General features: G+C 35.9%; 1 protein-coding gene across 17 annotated transcripts in view; it reads left to right on the top strand.

Moving 5' to 3' along the window:
• The window catches only part of LOC137295405 (ryanodine receptor-like), a 173,589-nt gene that overhangs the window by 128,532 nt on the left and 26,082 nt on the right, over positions 1–18,975 (top strand). For 9 of the 17 annotated variants that reach the window (XM_067826762.1, XM_067826761.1, XM_067826757.1 and 6 more), the window contains 14 exons: positions 834–1,009; positions 1,561–1,719; positions 2,496–2,777; positions 3,591–3,608; positions 5,028–5,087; positions 5,556–5,699; positions 10,275–10,322; positions 11,475–11,587; positions 11,880–11,973; positions 12,297–12,464; positions 13,012–13,083; positions 16,758–16,857; positions 17,264–17,343; positions 17,826–17,902. In XM_067826762.1, coding sequence (XP_067682863.1) covers positions 834–1,009; positions 1,561–1,719; positions 2,496–2,777; positions 3,591–3,608; positions 5,028–5,087; positions 5,556–5,699; positions 10,275–10,322; positions 11,475–11,587; positions 11,880–11,973; positions 12,297–12,464; positions 13,012–13,083; positions 16,758–16,857; positions 17,264–17,343; positions 17,826–17,902 — 1,591 coding nt within the window. Of the gene's footprint in view, positions 1–833; positions 1,010–1,560; positions 1,720–2,495; positions 2,778–3,590; positions 3,609–5,027; positions 5,088–5,555; positions 5,700–8,340; positions 8,359–10,274; positions 10,323–11,474; positions 11,588–11,879; positions 11,974–12,296; positions 12,465–13,011; positions 13,084–16,757; positions 16,858–17,263; positions 17,344–17,825; positions 17,903–18,975 lie in introns of all 17 variants that reach the window. The other 8 variants (XM_067826758.1, XM_067826759.1, XM_067826763.1 and 5 more) reach the window with 6 other exon arrangements.

Here is an 18,975-nt window from a genome sequence, read left to right as displayed (position 1 = left end):
GTATACTTCACTACAGGAGTTGCTGTCCACTGACACAATAATATTTGTTAAAACATTTAGACTGACCATTCTTGTGCTGGTGGAATAATTTTGAGAAAAGTGACCAAATTATTTGTGGGAGAATGTGGGATTCTCCACCACAATATATAAATTGTCAGAGAAAAGGTCTCATTCAAAGAAAACCGTCTTAAATCGAAGAGGGTAAGTATGTTTTTACCCCTCTTTTAGCAATATTTCAGTAGTCTCAAAATGGGGGGACACCAGATATGGGCTTCATACATTGTACATATGTGGAGAATTGAACCAGCGTCTTTAGCGTGAGGAGCAAATGCTTTAACTACTAGACTACCCCATGCCTATCACCTGCCATCTCTCAGCCTTAGTTAACTTACTCCTCAGCATGATTGATTTTCTAACTCTAAAGTGAAAGGAGAATCTCACAACAGACCAATGAAACCAAGTGTGTGAATCTTGATTTTCAAGATTCAGATTGTAGGGAAATGGAGTTGCACGCGCAGAACGGATTTCCTTGTCATATCTTGACAATCTTAGGTTCAAGAATCCATGTAAGGCTAACTCAGTCATAAACATTTGTGGTATATATTTCTGATCTTCAGTGGTGAAATCAAGACACTGTGAAAATAGTGGCACTTAGCTTTTGTGTATGTGTATATAATTAGATTTGGATGAAAAAGAAATGATGGGCTATTCTAATACTAAAAGATATCACACAGATGTATTCTCCCAATTGATAAATCTTATATTGAACGGATAGTGTAAACTCTGGATTTTAAAATGGAGACATGTATTGATGGTATCCATGTTGTTATCAGCTCGCACCCAGCCCATCATTGGCAACTCCACCCCAGACATGATTAAGGATCACTTCCTGCCCATTGCCAAGAAGCTCAAGGAAGCATCTGTCAATGTGGAGTACTATGAAAAGCGACTGATCATCGACAAGAGATCAACGTCTGACAGTTCTGACATGGAAGCAGCAGTGCAAGAGGTAATTGACTTTGTTGCTTCCTCTCTTTTTGTATATAGAGTTCTGCCTTATGTTGCCATGTTTAGAGCAAGTTTCTCAGTTGACATGAAGAGTTCATTCACATCACATACACACTAAATAACACCATATTCTGGAGTTACAGGACCTAGATTTGTGTGAAACATGACTGAACACAATTATCTTTTATGCAACTGTAGTGATCATGGATATTGATATTTCAGATTGATCATTTTTATATCTCCATACTGTTTTGCTAACTGTGCTGTGATTCTAGCTCACCTATGTAGAATATTGGTCCAATATTATTTACTTAGGCACTTAGGAGTTAAGAGTTGTATGTGCATAAAATGATTTGTTGTTTGTTGACAAGACAATAGTTTGTAGTGAGAGCATATCCAGGATTTCTAGAGAAGGTTGTGCACAGTGTACCAAAATCACAAAGTTACATGCCCATGGGAAAAGTTGTAATGTAAGGTGTTAGTGAAAATATGGCATTCAACAGCCCCTGGATCAAACAGTGTATTTACTTTAGTGTGTATGAACTCTTCCAGAAATACAGCATCTTGACCAGAGACATCTATGCTTTCTACCCACTACTGATCAAGTACGTGGACCTGCATCGTTCACACTGGCTCAAGTACCCGGCGGTGGAGTGTGAGGAACTGTTCAGTTATGTTGCAGAGATCTTCTCCATGTGGTCCAAGTCCCTGGTAAGTCTTTGTTCTCTGATCTTGGAGTGAGTGAGTTATGAAGATAGTTTTTTGCTGCTGTGACTAGATACATCATCATTAGCTCAAATACAACATGATGCAGGTCAAAAATATACTGAGGGAAAAAATTAAGGGATCACATAAAAGAAAAAGTGTTCCCTTATTTTTTTGCAGGTTTCTTCACAGGTTCACAAACCTTGGATAAAATGAGTGAGTTCATATTTAACGTCACTTCGGCAATATTTCAGTCATATCTTGACTGTTGGATTAAAAATAAAGGAATGCATGTACTTTCATGTGATCCCTTACTTTTTCCCTCAGTATATGACAACATTGGCTTGGTTGAACAATTCATGGGCTTTTGAACCTGGAAACATTAATGTTGTTTTTGTTTTGTTTTTTTTAACATTAAAGCTTGTCGTAAGAGGCGATAAACAGGATAGGGTGGTCAGGCTTGCTGACTTGGTTGGCACATGTCATCAGTTCCCAATTGCGCAGATAGATGCTCATGTTGTTCATCACTGGATTGCCTGGTCCAGACTTGATTATTTACAGACCGCTGGGATATTGCTGAGTGCGGCGTAAAACTAAACTCATTCGCTCATTTTAATATTAAGGATGCTGGAGGTGGGAAAGGAGTTGTGTATTAAATGAGAAGTGACTTGGCAACATTTAATTAAAAATAAATGGCAAAGATAAAGTGAGAAGGTGTCAGATTGCCATTGATTATGACACTAGAAATATTTGAGATAACAACTCATTTGTATCGTTTTCAGATGTTCAAGCGAGAAGAACAAAACTTTGTTGCTCACAATGAAATAGACAACATGGCACTAATCATGCCCAGCCAGTCAAAAGGTATGGCTGTATCAAAAATGGATACTCAAGATGGCACCGCAAAGAGAGCAACAGGCACTAAAAGGAAGGAAAAGAAACGTCTAGAACCACACAACAGTTTACATGTTGCTTGTCTCAAGCGTTTGGTGCCAATTGGTTTGAGCTTCTTTTCGGGAAGGGAGCAAGAACTGCTCCAGCAAGCAAAACAGAAGCTCATTCAAGTAAGTTCAAACTATTCACTTTGACTTATAAAGAATACAACATTTATTATCTGGCAGAACAGTTTTATTTCCTGTTTTACTTCCCAATATATTGTGTATGATGTGAAACTACAAAAGTAAAAGGTGTATTTATTACTCGCTTTACACCTTGATAAAGGTGTACTTTATTACTTGAAGATACTGCAGTGTGATATCTTTACGGCAATGTTATGCTAGTGTAATACCGCTTGACGTATGATGTCAGAATGATTCGAAGTTGTGACGTCACAGTGCTGCTGTCGCAATTTTACTAGACCTTGCTTGACTCGCAGAAAGCTGAGAGTAGTCACACTGTAGGCAATTTCGCTGTAGTTTCTGTCAGTTTATGTTGGCGAGTAATAAGCAGAATACTAAACTCGCTGCCCTGAAATACCATTTTTTCTAGACCCATTAAAGATTTAGTATCAAATGAGTGAAAGATCGTTTGATACCAAATCATTAACTAATTTAATAAAAATGGTATTACACGGATGGTCGTTTAGTATTCTCTATATATTGGTTATCCAAAGACTTCAGGATAGCATTTTTTTAACATGGAAAGGTTTTTAGTTTCTAAGAGGAAGATTTAAGAGATAGCTTTTTATGTAGAGAAAAAACCATTACTTCTCTGAAGTATTTATAAAATTGACTAATGTGAAGTAAAGTTGTGTATTTGTAAGACAAGAAAAAGATTGTTTGAGCCCTTCTGAAAATAAACCTATAAGTCTAAATGATGTAAAATTTATGATTTTAGCATTGGTGTGTCATTAAATGTAACCTATTATCAACTTTAAGATAACCATCTCCGAAAAGGTATGTCAGCTTGTTGCAAGTGACAGTGAGGAATAGTCAACTATAGAATAGAATCTTGTCAAGTTGATAAAAATGACTAGTTAACCTAGAGTCATGTTAACGTAGTCGATGTGCTAGAATCTGTTCTTTGTAGTGTTCCTACACTGTCCACTTCCACATTCCCCTTCTGTATTGTTCATCCCTCCGTTACTTTCACTTCATCTTGGCGTGCTGACCCACTCTTGTGTGTCACCATTTTGCTCATGTTGCTGTGAAATGGGCATGGATCATTCGATCACTTTCTTGACTGTACTTTCATTAAACTTTGACTTTAGAGTGTTGGTTTCATTTTTCATTATGCTAGTGTTAAATTGAATGTAATATGTTATTGTAAGTCTGTTTGAATGTGGTTGCTGTCTTGTAGATTTCATTTTTTCTGTCTCAGTAGTAATTCATATCAAAAGAAAAAAGTTTCAATTGGAAAGTTGTTATTTAAATATTATGCTCAATTGTAATTCTGGAATTTTGGTTTTAAGAATAGAATAATTGTTAGGATTGTGATTATGATGTTATGAGGTTGTTTTCACTATTAACTATGGTGATGGTTTTGTTATAAATAGATTATTCTGAAGAAACTTACACAGATTGATTTACATAAACACCAATCCAAACCAACCCCAAATTCAATCCTTCCCACTGGGTGAAAGTTTAACATGTCACATGGTAATACCATTCTGGTATGCTGATGCAGAATGTTGTGTAAAATCTCAGATCTAGCAGTGCCCAGTTCTTCAGATACAAACACATCCATGCATTGCTATTTACTGTTCAGTGTTTAATGTTTTGGAATAGTTGAAACACTTTTTGATGACATGTTCTTTACAATTTTTACTCCAAAATGGTTAGGAGATAAAAAGATTGTAAATGACATGAATACATTATCAATTTCTAAAGTAATTGAGGGTTACAACCAGAAGCAAGTGCATCCGTCTGGTCTTCACATTAAAAACAAGTACAATAACAATTGATCTATTGAATTTGCACATAAATAAGCTGGGCATGAATTATTTAGTAACAGTTCTTTTAAAACGCTTGTCCAATTAAACAGTTAATCTGGATGGAGAGCATGATTGTAAATGTCCCAAAAATGAAGTACATCAGAAACCAGTGCATCCATTTAGAGTTGGATCAGAATCAAATACATCCTTTGACCACTACAAACTACTATGTGGTGAAGGACATTCCTTAATATACAGCCTGCACTGTTGAGTGGCGAGTGGCAAGTGTTCACTATGCTAGTCAATGTCCCTACTTCACTGTTCCTACTTTCCACTCCTATCCATGCAAGCACTTTTCTGCCCATCTATCAACCTGCATGGCGTGCTCTGAGCATGGTAAACTAACTGCCTGTGGCGGGTTTCTCACTATTCCTTGTTTTAGAAGGACCCCGATGGAGATATTGAAGAATTCCTCCTTCAAAGTCTGGAGACAGTGGAAGGGGTGAGTACAAACAAAAAATTAAAAACCAAAACAAAGGCATCTCATTCTGCTTCCAAAATGAATTTTTGTAAGGCTCCAAGGGTAAAGTATGGAATAATTCAGGATTACGTTTAATGGATGTATTGAAAAAGTGGTTAGACGTTTAAAGTTAAGATCACAGACTAAACACTTGTTCTGTGCCATTTCATTGAAGAAAATATTAGCGAACACAATGATTGATTTTAGAAGAATTTATAGAAATTATTGGACATTTTCATTTTAAAGGTTTTTGGAATAAGTGAAATTTATGGAATATTATGTAATGGGGGTAATCTTAATTGATATCAAGGGTCAGTGATGTACTTTAACAATTCTGGTAAAGTTTTATTTTATCTTATTGCACAACATTTATTTCATTGGAGAATGTATACACTGTTCCAAGAATGTTTTAAGAAGAATAATAAGGAAAGCATGCTACATACTGTGTAGGTAATTGATGAAGCTTCAAGATGGCAGAAGGTGCTGTACAAGAAGATTGGTGACACAAGCACTACTGGACAGAGCAAGTCTAGTCGGGACAAAATCATTGGAAGGATCATATCCATGGCAAAGGTTATGCATGGTCTCTACCTGGTAAGTCTTGCCTTGAATAGTTCACATGATGTATATATTTTGATGAACAGGTGTACATTTAAGAGTTTACACCTGTGTGAAATGTTAGTAATGTGTATAATACCATGTGTCTGTGTTAACTGGAGTTGTTTAGTGTTATTATGGAGTCACACAGTCAGACCAAGATTTGATGGCATGTATCCTCATTCTTTTCTTTGAGTTCCTAGTAATCCATACATCTCTGGTGAAACTGTCTTGCAGCAATATGAAAGGTTTCAACAGTTATTGGAATTTTTTTGTCTTTGTGAAATGAATAACTGAGGATGCAGTTCATGAAATGCTTCGGAATCCAAGGTTATCTTTACCAGAATTCGATGATGTGTATTTAAGTTTTCCTTTTAAATGGGAGTACGTTTATTCTGCCTTGAATGTTTTTATTTTAGCCTTAACGGTAAATCAGAGTCATATCACAGTCACATACCTGGAATGAATACCTTTCTTAAATTGAAAGTTTTTTTTAGAAAAAGCGAAAACTTTTCTGTCGAAAAAACCCCCACAAATTCTGAGTTGGCTTTGGCCACAGTTCGTGCTTGAAGGTATTAAATTAGTGATAACAGCAGGACAAAGTTCAAAACAATGGCTTCATCTAATTCTGGTTTAATGTAAAAACTTGGAAGAATTCTAGGTTCTTCTTTAACAGCCACTGGAGTCAAGTATGGCTTTAGACCACACAGTGATGATTTCTGTAATAATTCAGATTGAGGTGTCAGTTTATATTTAAAATGTTGGTATGTAAAGTATGTAGTGCATAGTATGATCAACTTCATTTCACATGGAAAATTTGACTCCAACAGATGTTTTAACAAGACAAGTGTGCAGTGACTGTTAATGAGAATTTTGTTTGATGATAGTAGTATAATATTTGCTCATTTTTTGGTGATATGTATCCTAGAATGCTATACCCTCCTTGAACAAAACACATTAAGATATGAATATTGGACATACAGTCATTTTGGAGCTACTGCTGGCATGACTTTGTAGACATCAGAGTTACGTCAGTTTTAGTGCTAAGATGATTACATGTGATGATTTGGGATCTGTTCCACAATGTGATCTTAGTGCTTCAAATTTGTTGAAGTCTATTTTGGAAAAGAAGAAGCATTGACTGATATAACCTTAGTATCACTTTGTGAAACAGGTACAATACGTACAAAGTGATCTTGTGTAATGTTTGACATACCTCCGATGCTTTAGATTTAGGATGATCTTTGGATCATAATGATGTTAGTGTTATGACCATTGTAAATCAGTGTAAGAAGAACAGAAGAAGTAGCAGCAGCTTTAAGAACACTTTGTGAAACAGGTCACATGGCATGTGTCATCATGCACAAAGCAACTTTAGGTTAAATTGGACTTGCTGGTCTGATCAAACCCAAAGGAATGAAAGTTTGTTCGAACTGTTTTGTCCAAGGAGGCCAAGGACAGACGAGAGGATTTGTGTCATCAAAAATTGATCCAACTGTTGTGAGATTTGTTTAGTATTTATGTAGAAAGCAGTGTTTCTGGTTACTAGAAAGTGTGATAATCATCTTCTTTGTGATCTCACAAATTTGTTGCCTTTAGTAAGTGTGGATTGAAAGAAGATGCAAGCTAATAATGACTTGGGTTTTGAGGTGGTTATATGGTAATTACATATCAAATATCGCTCATGAATAATCTCAAAATCCTCAATTTCCATGTGGAATATTTCTATTCTGTTGTGATAAATATTCTGACCCCTTCCCAGGCCTTCTGTCAGAGGTGACTATCTCTGAAACTCTTCTAAACTAGTACAGAATTACAACCAGTCAACGTGCCTATTCTGATTGTGAGATCAACATTCAAAAGTGGAATTTCTCCTGGTCATGTGATTTGAATCAACAGTCATTCCAACTGCCTTTTTAAGCCAAGTTCACTATTGATCTTACATTCAGATTTGTGGCCATTGATGAGTAAGCTTTCTGTTGAATTAAATCAGAATAGTGTTTAAATTGTGATACTGTCAAAGATGTTATGAAGGGAGGAAAATCTGAATGCTGAGGACATAAGCAACAATCTGTGTGTGACAAGACAAAAAGTATTGGTGATATCAAACCATGAACATGAACTGTCTAGCACTGTGTCAATAGAACCAGTCTCCAATTAAAGCTGTGCAGGTGAAGATATGCAGGTTACATACCATCATAGGATGCCTTGACACAGGGGATAACCCAGGATTAATATCTTTATGATTGAACCAAAGATGTAACAATTTAACTCCCTTTCCTGTCCATAATGGTTACAGCCCGTAATATTCCATGAAGTTACTAAAATGTTTACTGAGGACTTTTATGCAGCCAAGAACTAAAGCCATCTTAGAGAACTAAGTAAGACCATGATTCTGTATGAAACATCACTACTGGATTATACTGAAGTCAGTAAAGGTTGTGCTTTTTACAACTATTTAACATCAAACATGTTCCATGGACATACTCGCTTACTGAAACAAACTCAAAATGTAATAGAAAACTTATGAAAAAAATGGAATCAATTGAGGTGCAGTTGTAATATGGTTAAACAAATTTGTATGCTGTCAACATTCTTATTCACTCCGATATGAAGGACCTATGAATCTTGTTCACAGGAAAATATTCAAAGCCAGGTAAAGTAAATATGTATTTGATTTGCCCTGTTACAAACTCACCGCACAACGAATGCAGACAGGCATTCACAAGTGTTAGAATTGGTACTATCATTAGTTTGAAGATTGTCTCTAGCTTCAGACTTAAAGAATAGTCTCCAAAAAACTAAAATAGCATCTTCTCTTTCTCTTCCTTGATCTAACAAACAGTTACTTGTGCACCATTGCAAGTTGTACTAGCAGGGCAGACATGGTGTACACATGTCCTGCCTGAATTGTGTCATGAATCAGACAAGTTCATATTTGATGTGGTTCAAATCAGAGCTGAGTGAATCCTTGATACTTGAAAAAAGATAATGATACCCTGGTGTGTGGGTATGTCAGGGACTTTTAGTATGGTTTGTTATAATGCAGATATAGAACAGTTAATAAATAAAATATTAGCAGAAATGTTACCTTGATGCAATTGCTATTTCTTCCAAATACTTTGGGAAAAATATAAAATGAACATATTTTTTCATAATTAACTCATCTTGCAACATGCATGGTTTCAAATCTCTCAGTGATATTCAACAAGCTCTGTTTTGGATGGTGATGCCAGGATGTTTGGGATATTTAAGTATGTAAGCGGGTATGTCCCACATTAACCAGAGTCTGCTACCATAATGCTTCCTTTTTAGAATCACATGATTCATGAAAGTCATTGTAACTTAATCATTTGTTTCTTCATTCAAAGAATCCAGCTGGCAAATTTTACTAAAAAGGAGCATTATAATGTTACTATGCATTAATATTGCTGCGATCATGATAATGTATCTCATTGTGGAAGCATTTAAATGTAAAGAGACAATTAATCATGTTTTTTAACTCAGTATGAAGGATAGGTTTGGTCATTTTTTCATCACAAATTTGAATGCTTTCACAATTCCCTTGATACTGATTACATACATTCCACTAAGTTTGTGGTTGTTTTGTGGCATGGATGGTTTTTATTCTACTCAAACTGCATGTTTGTGAAGTTACAAACTTTATTTTGTCTTAGTTTGTATTATTACTCAAGAACCAGTGTGTGGAATCTGTTCTGTCCTAACCTCAACAATAACCACTCATCTGTTGTACTGTGAAGATGACAACGCCATACATTGTCAGGAGAAGGGATATTGGAACCGTCTTTAGTTCATTCTACCTGTGATGCATCTATACAGCACCACAGCTAAGTGTATAAACTATAATTCTTCAACACCAGTACACTAAAACTTATTCTGGAGCGGTAGGGTAACCTAGTGGATAAAAGCATCTGCTTGTCATTTTGAAGACCTGGATTCCATGGGTACAATGTGTGAAGCCCATTTCTGGTGTCCCCTGCCATAAGTAGAATAGAGGAGCTGATGTGGGAAGGATGGTCGTGTTCATATCAATATAATCAACAGACCCAACCTTTTCTTGGCTGGAAACAAGTGACATATTTACCAGCATAACCAATTTTATGTTGGCTTTTAGAAACAGATAGGAAGTCTAATGTTGTCAGTTATACATAAGTCATTTAATTACCTACAGAGCCACATTTAATTAATGGAAAAAAAAACATTACGTATTTTGATTGTAGAATGGGTTTAATATACAAACGGTTTTGGGAGGTGGTTTGACTGGTAGAAACATCAGTGTCGGAGGACTAATATCTTCAAATATCCAGATGCATGCCATTGAGTTTTAAAGGCAAAGTAGTAACCAAACATTTGTGGATGAATTACTGTGAATCCGTGCCTAACCTTATACCCAATGCCAAATCATATTGGTACAATACTCAAAGGGAGAGGATTCACATTCTGCAATGGAAAATGCTGTATCAGGGCAGTGAATATACATGTGAGCACAAGGAGATCTATCAAAGTGGTTGGAGGTAGTATGGAGGTCTGAGGTGATTGTACCTGTTCTAGGTGGAGAATCCAGCAATGGCTGTTCATGAGCGGAGGAGACAAGCACACGTTTGTAGAAGTTGATCCTCAAACCCCTACTCCGGGCTTTTATGCTTGACATGTGTATCGGCAATGACCTTCCTGAAATTCTCACACATTGTGATTGCCTGTGTTGGTTGCTTTGGGTACAGCAAGGATATTATGGTGTTCATGCATATGGCATTCACCTGTGTTAATTGCTTTGGCGCCTGCGGTAGCCTCTTGGTACTGTTGTATGACACAAGCAGGTGATACCTGCTCTTGACATGGGAATGACATTCCATGGTATTCACTGATATGATATTCACCACATACAAACTGTTTTGGATGTTGCAATGACCTACGGCATTTGTGTTGCCTGCTTGGTTTATATGAATGATCTTCCATGTTAAATGTATGTATGCATCATTTCGTCATAAGTATGAACGATTTGTTTTCAGCTTCTGAAAGTGGTTCAGGATTCATTTATAGTTGATGTACTGCTGTAATGCAGAGTGTTTGGCCTTTGAGAAGATGGTATAATCTCTTGAAGTATTACATGCAGGATTTTTTGTGAATATTCAGTCTATATGTCAACACCTGCGATTGGACTGTTAAGTGCAGATTTCCAGGCACCAAAGACAAACCAGAGTATTTATTAACAAGTCATTGAAGATATCTAAGTTGACTTTTCAAAATATATTTTCCATAATAACATCTCATAATTCACCAGTACAAACTTGACCTTCTGTAACACTAAAAGTGTATCACTTGGAACTAACTTAACGTATGCTTCCCAAGCATGACCCAAGCCTTCACTATCAGTTGATTTTATGAGACCTCCACACTTCTGTGTACTGCTAAAATTAAAATTGAGAAAACTGATATTTTATGCACTCGGAATGGTGAATTGCCATCATATATGATCTAGAGTGACATCTTGGGGAAGTTTTATCATTTTATTTTGGTGAAAAGTTTTATGGACTAATTATTAATATATACTGATCACTCAATAAAATATTAATTTATTGTTAAGTCTTGATAAATGTCTACAAGCTGACAGCCTTGACGTTAGCAGTGATATTGTACACAAGAGATATACTACTGTGTTAACCCCTATGATATATTCAGTGTCAAAGAGCTTATGTTATGTTCATTAGCTTATATGATTTTGGTGACATTAGAGATGCTTGTGTTTCCTAGGTTGAGCACCCCCACATTGGTTTAAAGAGTGCTTGGAAGAAGGTAATTTCGTCTCAGAGGAAGAGAGCTGTCATGGCATGCTTCAGGATGATACCTCTTCACAGTCTCCCCAGGTACTTCTTCAAATCTCTCATAGGTATTCCTGTATAGAAATCATGATATATGACTGTTTTGAGGGATTGATGTTGAGGTCAGGTTAGATAACTTGGTGATTGACTGGTATAATGTTGCTCACAGTATCGATCATTGGACTGTCTGGTCAAGTCTTGATTGTTTACAAATTTCCAGATAGCTTTTTACTATTGTTCCTGTTGGTGTACAATTATTGGCAGTGACTTCTGGAAAGTGATAAGTTTTCTGTTTAAAGGTAAAGCTTAAGGCATGTTATTGTAACTTCTTCTGCAGACATCGTGCCATCAACTTATTCCTGAAGTCCTACAAGGTGTTGTGGCTAGAAACTGAGGAACTGGACAAGAACATCCTCATCACAGACCTCACAGTGAGTTCTTTGTCAGTTTTGCTGTGTAATTACTGAGAATTGGCAATGTGTAGGATTTAGTTTGTTTAGTTTTGAATAATATGCACAATTCTGTAAAAATAGAGATGAATTTGATTCTGAAACTAAATGAATGTATTTGTTTATGAAGAAAAATTGATGTATTTGATTCTGAAGAAAAGTGGATGTATTTGATTCTGAAGAAAAGTGGATGTATTTGATTCTGAACAAGAACAGATGTAATCAGTTTTGAACAAACTTGGATGTATTAGATTCTGAACTACATCTCTGAAATGTGCTGATTGAAAGTACATGTAACAATGCAGCAAGCCAGTGAGAAAGAAGATGAAGGGGAGAAGAAGGAAGAAGAAGAAGTTAAACCAGACCCTCTGTCTCAGCTTATCACATGCCTTAGTCGGGCAGCAACCAAAGAGCAGCAGAGTAGTCTTCCAGAAGATCCCCTGTACATGTCCTATGCTGAAATCATGGCAAAGGTGAGTACCACCTTATTGCATAGTGGAATAGTTTCTAGCCAGACATCAAGCTGCTTTCATGTTAAGGCAAGTCTTCTCTTTTCAAAGCCAGTCAGTTAATTCACTTGCCGACAAGATGATGATTGTTAATAAGATGAAAATTGATAGTTATTGCTTTTCATTGAAATCGGTGTTAAAAGAACCAATAGAAACGTGGTTACTATTGTCATAAATATGTATTGGGACTCTTGCCAAGTAAATATTGGGCGAGAGGTTGCTTTAAATAGGTTTCTTTTCTAACTTCTGTCCCTTGTTGCTTCTTTCTGGACTTTCATAAGAAATGTCATTTTGATAATGTAATCTTTTTATCTACCAACCTTAATTTTTGGTGACAAAAATCCATGAACTGAAAATATAATGCTTGGTCTTAGATCATAAGAGATATGAAAAACATTTGATCTTTATTTTTTCCTGAAATTTGGAACAAATTTTTGTCAGACATTTTGTTTATTGTTATGACATCATAGTTTCATGTGTTCATTACTGAGCTGTATGCTATTCTTCACAGAGCTGCAGTGGTGAAGATGACGATGATGACGATGATGGTGGGGAGGACGAGGGTCCGGGACCGTCCTTCGAGGTGAGATATTTTGTGATCACCTGCTTCCTACACTCATCCATCTAGATCTACTTCTTACCACAGCGCTTACATGCTCACTTAAACATTCCAGCAGTCACTATCTGTTCAGTACATGTACTTGCAGTGTCCACAAAAATCATAACTTGCTGTTTAATGACACGATCTCCATTGAACAGGTGAATTATTCACATTTTAACCATTAAAACCAATTCAGCAATGTCTTCCAGACATAATCAGCATGAATATCAAGGCCACATAAATGTTGATAACTTATAGATGAAAATGAAAAGTTTCTAGATAAGAAAACAGTGATAAGCAGTTGTTTAGAGGATGACCATTAATACTAGTGTTTCCCTTACCAATGGGTTAACATCCTTTTTCTTAGTATGGAGGGTTGTTGGGTGTTTTGTTTTTAATGTGGACAAGTACATGGCCAGCTGGGATGTCTGGTGTTGTCTAATATATTTGGGTTAACTGAAGGATTATGGCCACTATTGTAGTCATCATGTAACCTCTCTTACATTTTCATAAACAGTTCCATTCCAAGTCTAACAACAAACACTGTAAACAATCTGACTGAAGTCTATTGTATGTATGTGTGTAAATACCTAGTAATTTTGATCTTGTGATTTGTCCAACATTAGTATTATGAAAATATTACAAGGCACGTTTATAATTCCAGATTGCCTTTTCCCCTAAATTGTCTATACTGAATTGTTAATATCAATTTGTATAATACATTGTAATCATCATATTGTAAGGAAAACACTTTTTAAAAACATGAGTGGTGGGTTAAGGAAGTGGTTGCAGAGTTTGGTTGTCACATTGGAGACCATGGTTCAGTTGACTGTGTTTGCTGATAACCTGGGTCCAGATTTTCAAAGCTCTCTTAGCGCTAAGATAGTTGTAAATGATTGTTAAGATATGACACTTATAACAATCTTAGCACTAAGAGAGCTTCGAAAATCTAGGCCGTGCTGCTGTTTGACTGGAATATTGCTAAACAGGACATAAAGACTTCCTTGTTCACTCACTTAGTGTAAATCAACTATAAGGATGAATGATACACATGCGTATGTTAATTACTGAGTTTAAATGCTTTAATGATAATCAGATTTTCTTTAAATATAATCTTTAGAAGAATCTTTTCAAACATTTTACCTGAAATTAAGATAACAAGTGGTATAATGAAATAATTTTCAAACTGGATGTTTTCTTGTGGGGTCACTAATTATTCCAGGCAACTAAAAACATTTTTATTCACATGTGTGGGCTTTGCTTTGACAAACCTCGTAATGCAGAGATTTCTAAAATGAATACACCTGTATTTTCACCATGTAACCAAATCTCTCTGTTGCAAGCATTTTTCAACATTTCTTTGATGCAGTAATGCTTTTAAGTATTGCATTGCATTTCCGTTCAACAAGATCCATGCTTTATGTGGAACTCTATGGTGCTTTTAATCAACAACACTGCATCTGCATATATAACAGCTGTAGATGTTTGTAAGGTCTCAAATATGATTTGAAAACCTTGCAGTATTAAAGACTGCCATGATACAAATCAACATCTTTATAGTTATAGTATATGTAACTGAGACTTCAAGTGAATCAGTGTGAATATTTGCGGGAAATAGCCAAGGCGAATCAGTGTGAATATTTGCGGGAAATAGCCAAGGCGAATCAGTGTGAATATTTGAGGGAAATAGCCAAGGCGAATCAGTGTGAATATTTGCGGGAAATAGCCAAGGCGAATCAGTGTGAATATTTGAGGGAAATAGCCAAGGCGAATCAGTGTGAATATTTGCGGGAAATAGCCAAGGTGAATCAGTGGGAATATTTGAGGGAATACTCAAAGTGGATATTGTGAATATTTGAGGGAAAAACACGAGTGAATCAGTGTGAATATTTGAGTGAAATATTCAAATTGAATCTTATGAATACTCAAGGAGACTCCTCAAAGTGAATCAATGTGAATATTTGAGTATATTTGATTTTGCTGTTTGCATCAGATCAAACTGGATTTGTTAAAGGTACTACTATCTCTGCTGCAATTCAGATGTAATGTTAACTGTTGTTCCTGTTCTATATTTGTGGTAGACGACACTTTCACTTTGTAGAAACCTAGAGACTGTTAGTGCTCTTATAAGATCAAGCTGCAAGTGTTAAATCAGTTTCTGGCTGTGTAGTGAAGTTTTACACTTGTTTGAAATGCAAGACAAAATAGCTGTAATATCTTCCTTGTTCAATTAATTATATCTTTACATTTTTTAGTAAATTTAACAAAATAGGTATCAATGTAAGAAATATTTTCTTATGTCCTGATGCAGAACTGTATTTCATTTCCATGTAATTATATATTATTTTTCATACTGAGAAATTGCGTTATTAATGTTAGTAGAAGAAAATTATTTTAAGAAAATTGACAATTTTTTCAGGTGAGTTAGGAATTCAATATGACTTTGTATGCCCATTTACAGTGTGCCCTGTTCTATGTGCCCACACGTAATGTGCCCTGCCAAAAATATACTCACAGCTTCATGATAATCTGCCGCCAGCCGTACCCTCGCACCATGCCCCTCCCCACCCCTGTATAGTGCTGTAGTTCCTAGATAGCCCTTAGTCTGTGGTGGATTGTATTGTGCTATATAGACGTATACCTGTACTGCACTCATATATACACTAGCATCATATATCATATACATATTGATAGCGTAGACATATACAGTGCTATATCAAAACAGGTGTTGTTTACTGAGAAAACTGTATCTTTAAATGAACAGATATTTTTATGGTAATTCCATTTTTTTTATATGTATAATTTTCATGTGTGTTTTATGAGTTAAATACATTTTCTTTTGAATTTTGTTGAAAATTGTTGCACTTCATTAACTTGCTAAAGATTTAATGTAAATATATGCACGTGTATTTTATATTATCTTGATGCTGGTTTAGTAATGTTCACCTTTTCTAAATGGAATTTTAACTGCCTTATTATATTTTTAAAACATCCTTTTTATGCCATTAAATTATGTAAAATTACAACATAATGTTTCTGTAGAGTTTCATTGTAGTAGCACTATCACAATTGTTAAACAATCTTTCCTAGTCTCTTTCAGTATTGTCATTATCGTTTTCTGTTAGTCTGTAGTAGGAAATATATTTATGAAACCTATCCAAATATCTTTTCAAATACCTTGAGGTCTGCAAACTTAAATCTTTTGAGATTGTTCTGGTATGTTTACAAATGCAAATGGAGTGAAATCAAAATGAAAAACAATTAAATATTAAAGAATGATATTGTAAAAATGATACAGACATCTTTAAGTTGTAAAACAGAAATACAGAAACCCTATTCGTAGAACTAATTTGGCAAATTGACTCGACATCAAGTTTCATTAGTAGATCATAAAATGAAAATGTGAAATTTATGTCATTTCTGCCATCACCATCATCATCGACACCTTGTACTTTGGTTTGGCACCGAGTAGTGAATGACGATACGTCAAGTTGCACTGGAGGGTTTATCCCAGTAGTACCTAGCCACTAGTGAATGCGTAGTCCTTACTCTGCATGGCCACAAGTTGGGGAATTGTCCTTCTAATTGTTCTTTCTACTGACGATGAAGAAGATGCATGTCCTCCTGTCTAACTGTGTCATGTTGTGTGTATTTAGGAACAGGAAATGGAGAAGCAGAAGTTGTTGTCTGAACAGTCGCGGCTGGCTGACCGCGGTGCTGCAGAGATGGTGCTTCTCTATATGGGTGCCAGCAGAGGTAACCTTTGACTTGAGCTAGTGGTTTGGACTAAATTTTCTCTTACAGTTGTGCTGTCTGAGACAGACTGTGTTCTTATTCAGAATATATTTGTTAAAAGGTGGGCCACTACAATGAAGATTGAAGTTTTTAATGAAAGATAGATGCATAGCTAAACGTCTCAGTAGTTCTTAGTGGGCACAGATAAAGGTTTCTAAAGTTTTTAATGATCACAGCTAAACACCAATATAGTTTTCAGTGGCCACAGCTAAATATCAAGATAGTTTTTAGTGGTCACAGCTGAAGATCTCTGTAGTTTCTGGTGTCATAGCTGAACATGTCTTGTAGTATTTAGTGGTCACAGCTGAAGATCTCTATAGTTGTCTATGGTCTATGATAAACTAATTGGACTACCTTGTTCGTCTAGGTGAGCTTGGCCCTATGGTGACCAATACCATTGAGCTTGGCATCTCACTACTCAGGGGTGGAAATGTGGATGTACAAAAGGTGAGTTGTGTCACAGCTCAGGGTTTCAGAAGGATTAGAAACGTCCTCAGTAACTTATGTTTCTTACTTTGTAGTTTGTTTGGTCAGACGGGACCGCATTCAGAAACAAATCACAGGTTTGTCAGGTCGAGACTTGATTAGATTCAGGTCTTCGTCTGATGGCCTACGTTGAAAAAACAAGCACTGGTTTGTCTGTTCCAGACTTGATTAGATTCAGGTCTTCATCAGATGGCCTGAGTACTGCAGAATTCTTTGTCTGATAATGAACAATCAGAGTATTGACTGTCAAATAGATGTAAGAAACATGACATATCAGTATGAAAGTCTGGGAGATATCCATTAAGACATGCTAAATGACAGTGTTTTTACTACATCTTTCAATCAGTAAAGGCATTTGGGGACTTTCAGCCACACATCTGTTTCTGTTCTGAACAAGAAATTTTGGAAATAACAGTTATTTTGAAATATAATTTTCTTTTCAGAAAATGTTGCAACATTTGAAGGACAAGAAAGATGTGGCTTTCTTTACTTCAGTGGCTGGTTTGATGCAGCAGTGCAGGTGAGTTTCACTTTGTCTTTGTCTTTTGCTGGTATTCATAATATAACTCGTTGGTATAGCTGTTAGGCATGTGATTTCAAAAGTTGCTATGGCAAGCTTATCAGTATACTGACGGGGAAAAATAAAGGATCACATGAAAGCACAGTCTTCTTTTTTTTTTTGCAAGGTTTCTTCACAAGCTTTTTATCACACAGCTTGTAAGAAACCTAAAAAAACCCCACACAAACACTTGTGCTTTCCAATGATCCCTAATTTATTTCCTTCAGTATATAATAATAATGGCTAATGGTTTATTCTTTGTGTAGTCATCAGGTGGATTAAGGTTTTTTGGCCTCGCAGAAAACAGGCCATTACTTTGTTGACCATTCTTTTTTTCTCAGTTACATAGCACATGTACAAGTTTTATTTTCGCATTTTTGCACAAAATATTTTACCGTGATAATTTGTACACCCCAAATAAATCTTTCATTTATTCCTTCTACCCTAGTGTTACCAGAACACATCATCAGCCATGTCTTCACTATAACAGTTCTTTTTTCCAAAACCGTGTTCCCATCATGTTGTTTCATCATGAGTAGCTAATGTTACAAGTTCACTTAAAATATCACTGGCAATTGACAGTGACTGAAACACTTGTCTGTTAATGCATATAGCAGTCCTCTAATAAAGTTGTTTCTTGTTTGTAAAGCATGAAAATTAGACATTTTACTTTGAGCTTGAGGAAGCTTTCGATTACACTTGCTTACTGTTATCCGTTTGTTTACAGAAATAAAACAGCTATTTGATTGGTTGCTATTTTCACATGGGTCAATCAGGGAAGGGTTCATAAACCACCTTTGATATTCTATTTTGACAGTGTACACGTAAATATTTAGTGTTTTTCATGCATTGGCATTTATGTTTTTTGTGTATTTCAACTTTTCTATAGTGCAAATGCAAACACGCAGCTTATCTGTTGCTCTGTTGAGGAAAGATATTACTGTATATCGTATATGTATATCGTGCAGGTAGGGATTTCCTGTGAGTAAGCAATACATGCCTCCTGACAATGTGAAGTCACGCGGTCATTGACC

This window comes from Haliotis asinina, chromosome 8 (genome assembly GCF_037392515.1).
Source record: "Haliotis asinina isolate JCU_RB_2024 chromosome 8, JCU_Hal_asi_v2, whole genome shotgun sequence".
Classification (NCBI taxonomy): domain Eukaryota; kingdom Metazoa; phylum Mollusca; class Gastropoda; order Lepetellida; family Haliotidae; genus Haliotis; species Haliotis asinina.
The sequence above is the reverse complement of the archived record's forward strand: the minus strand, read 5'-3'. Positions and strand labels throughout refer to the sequence as shown.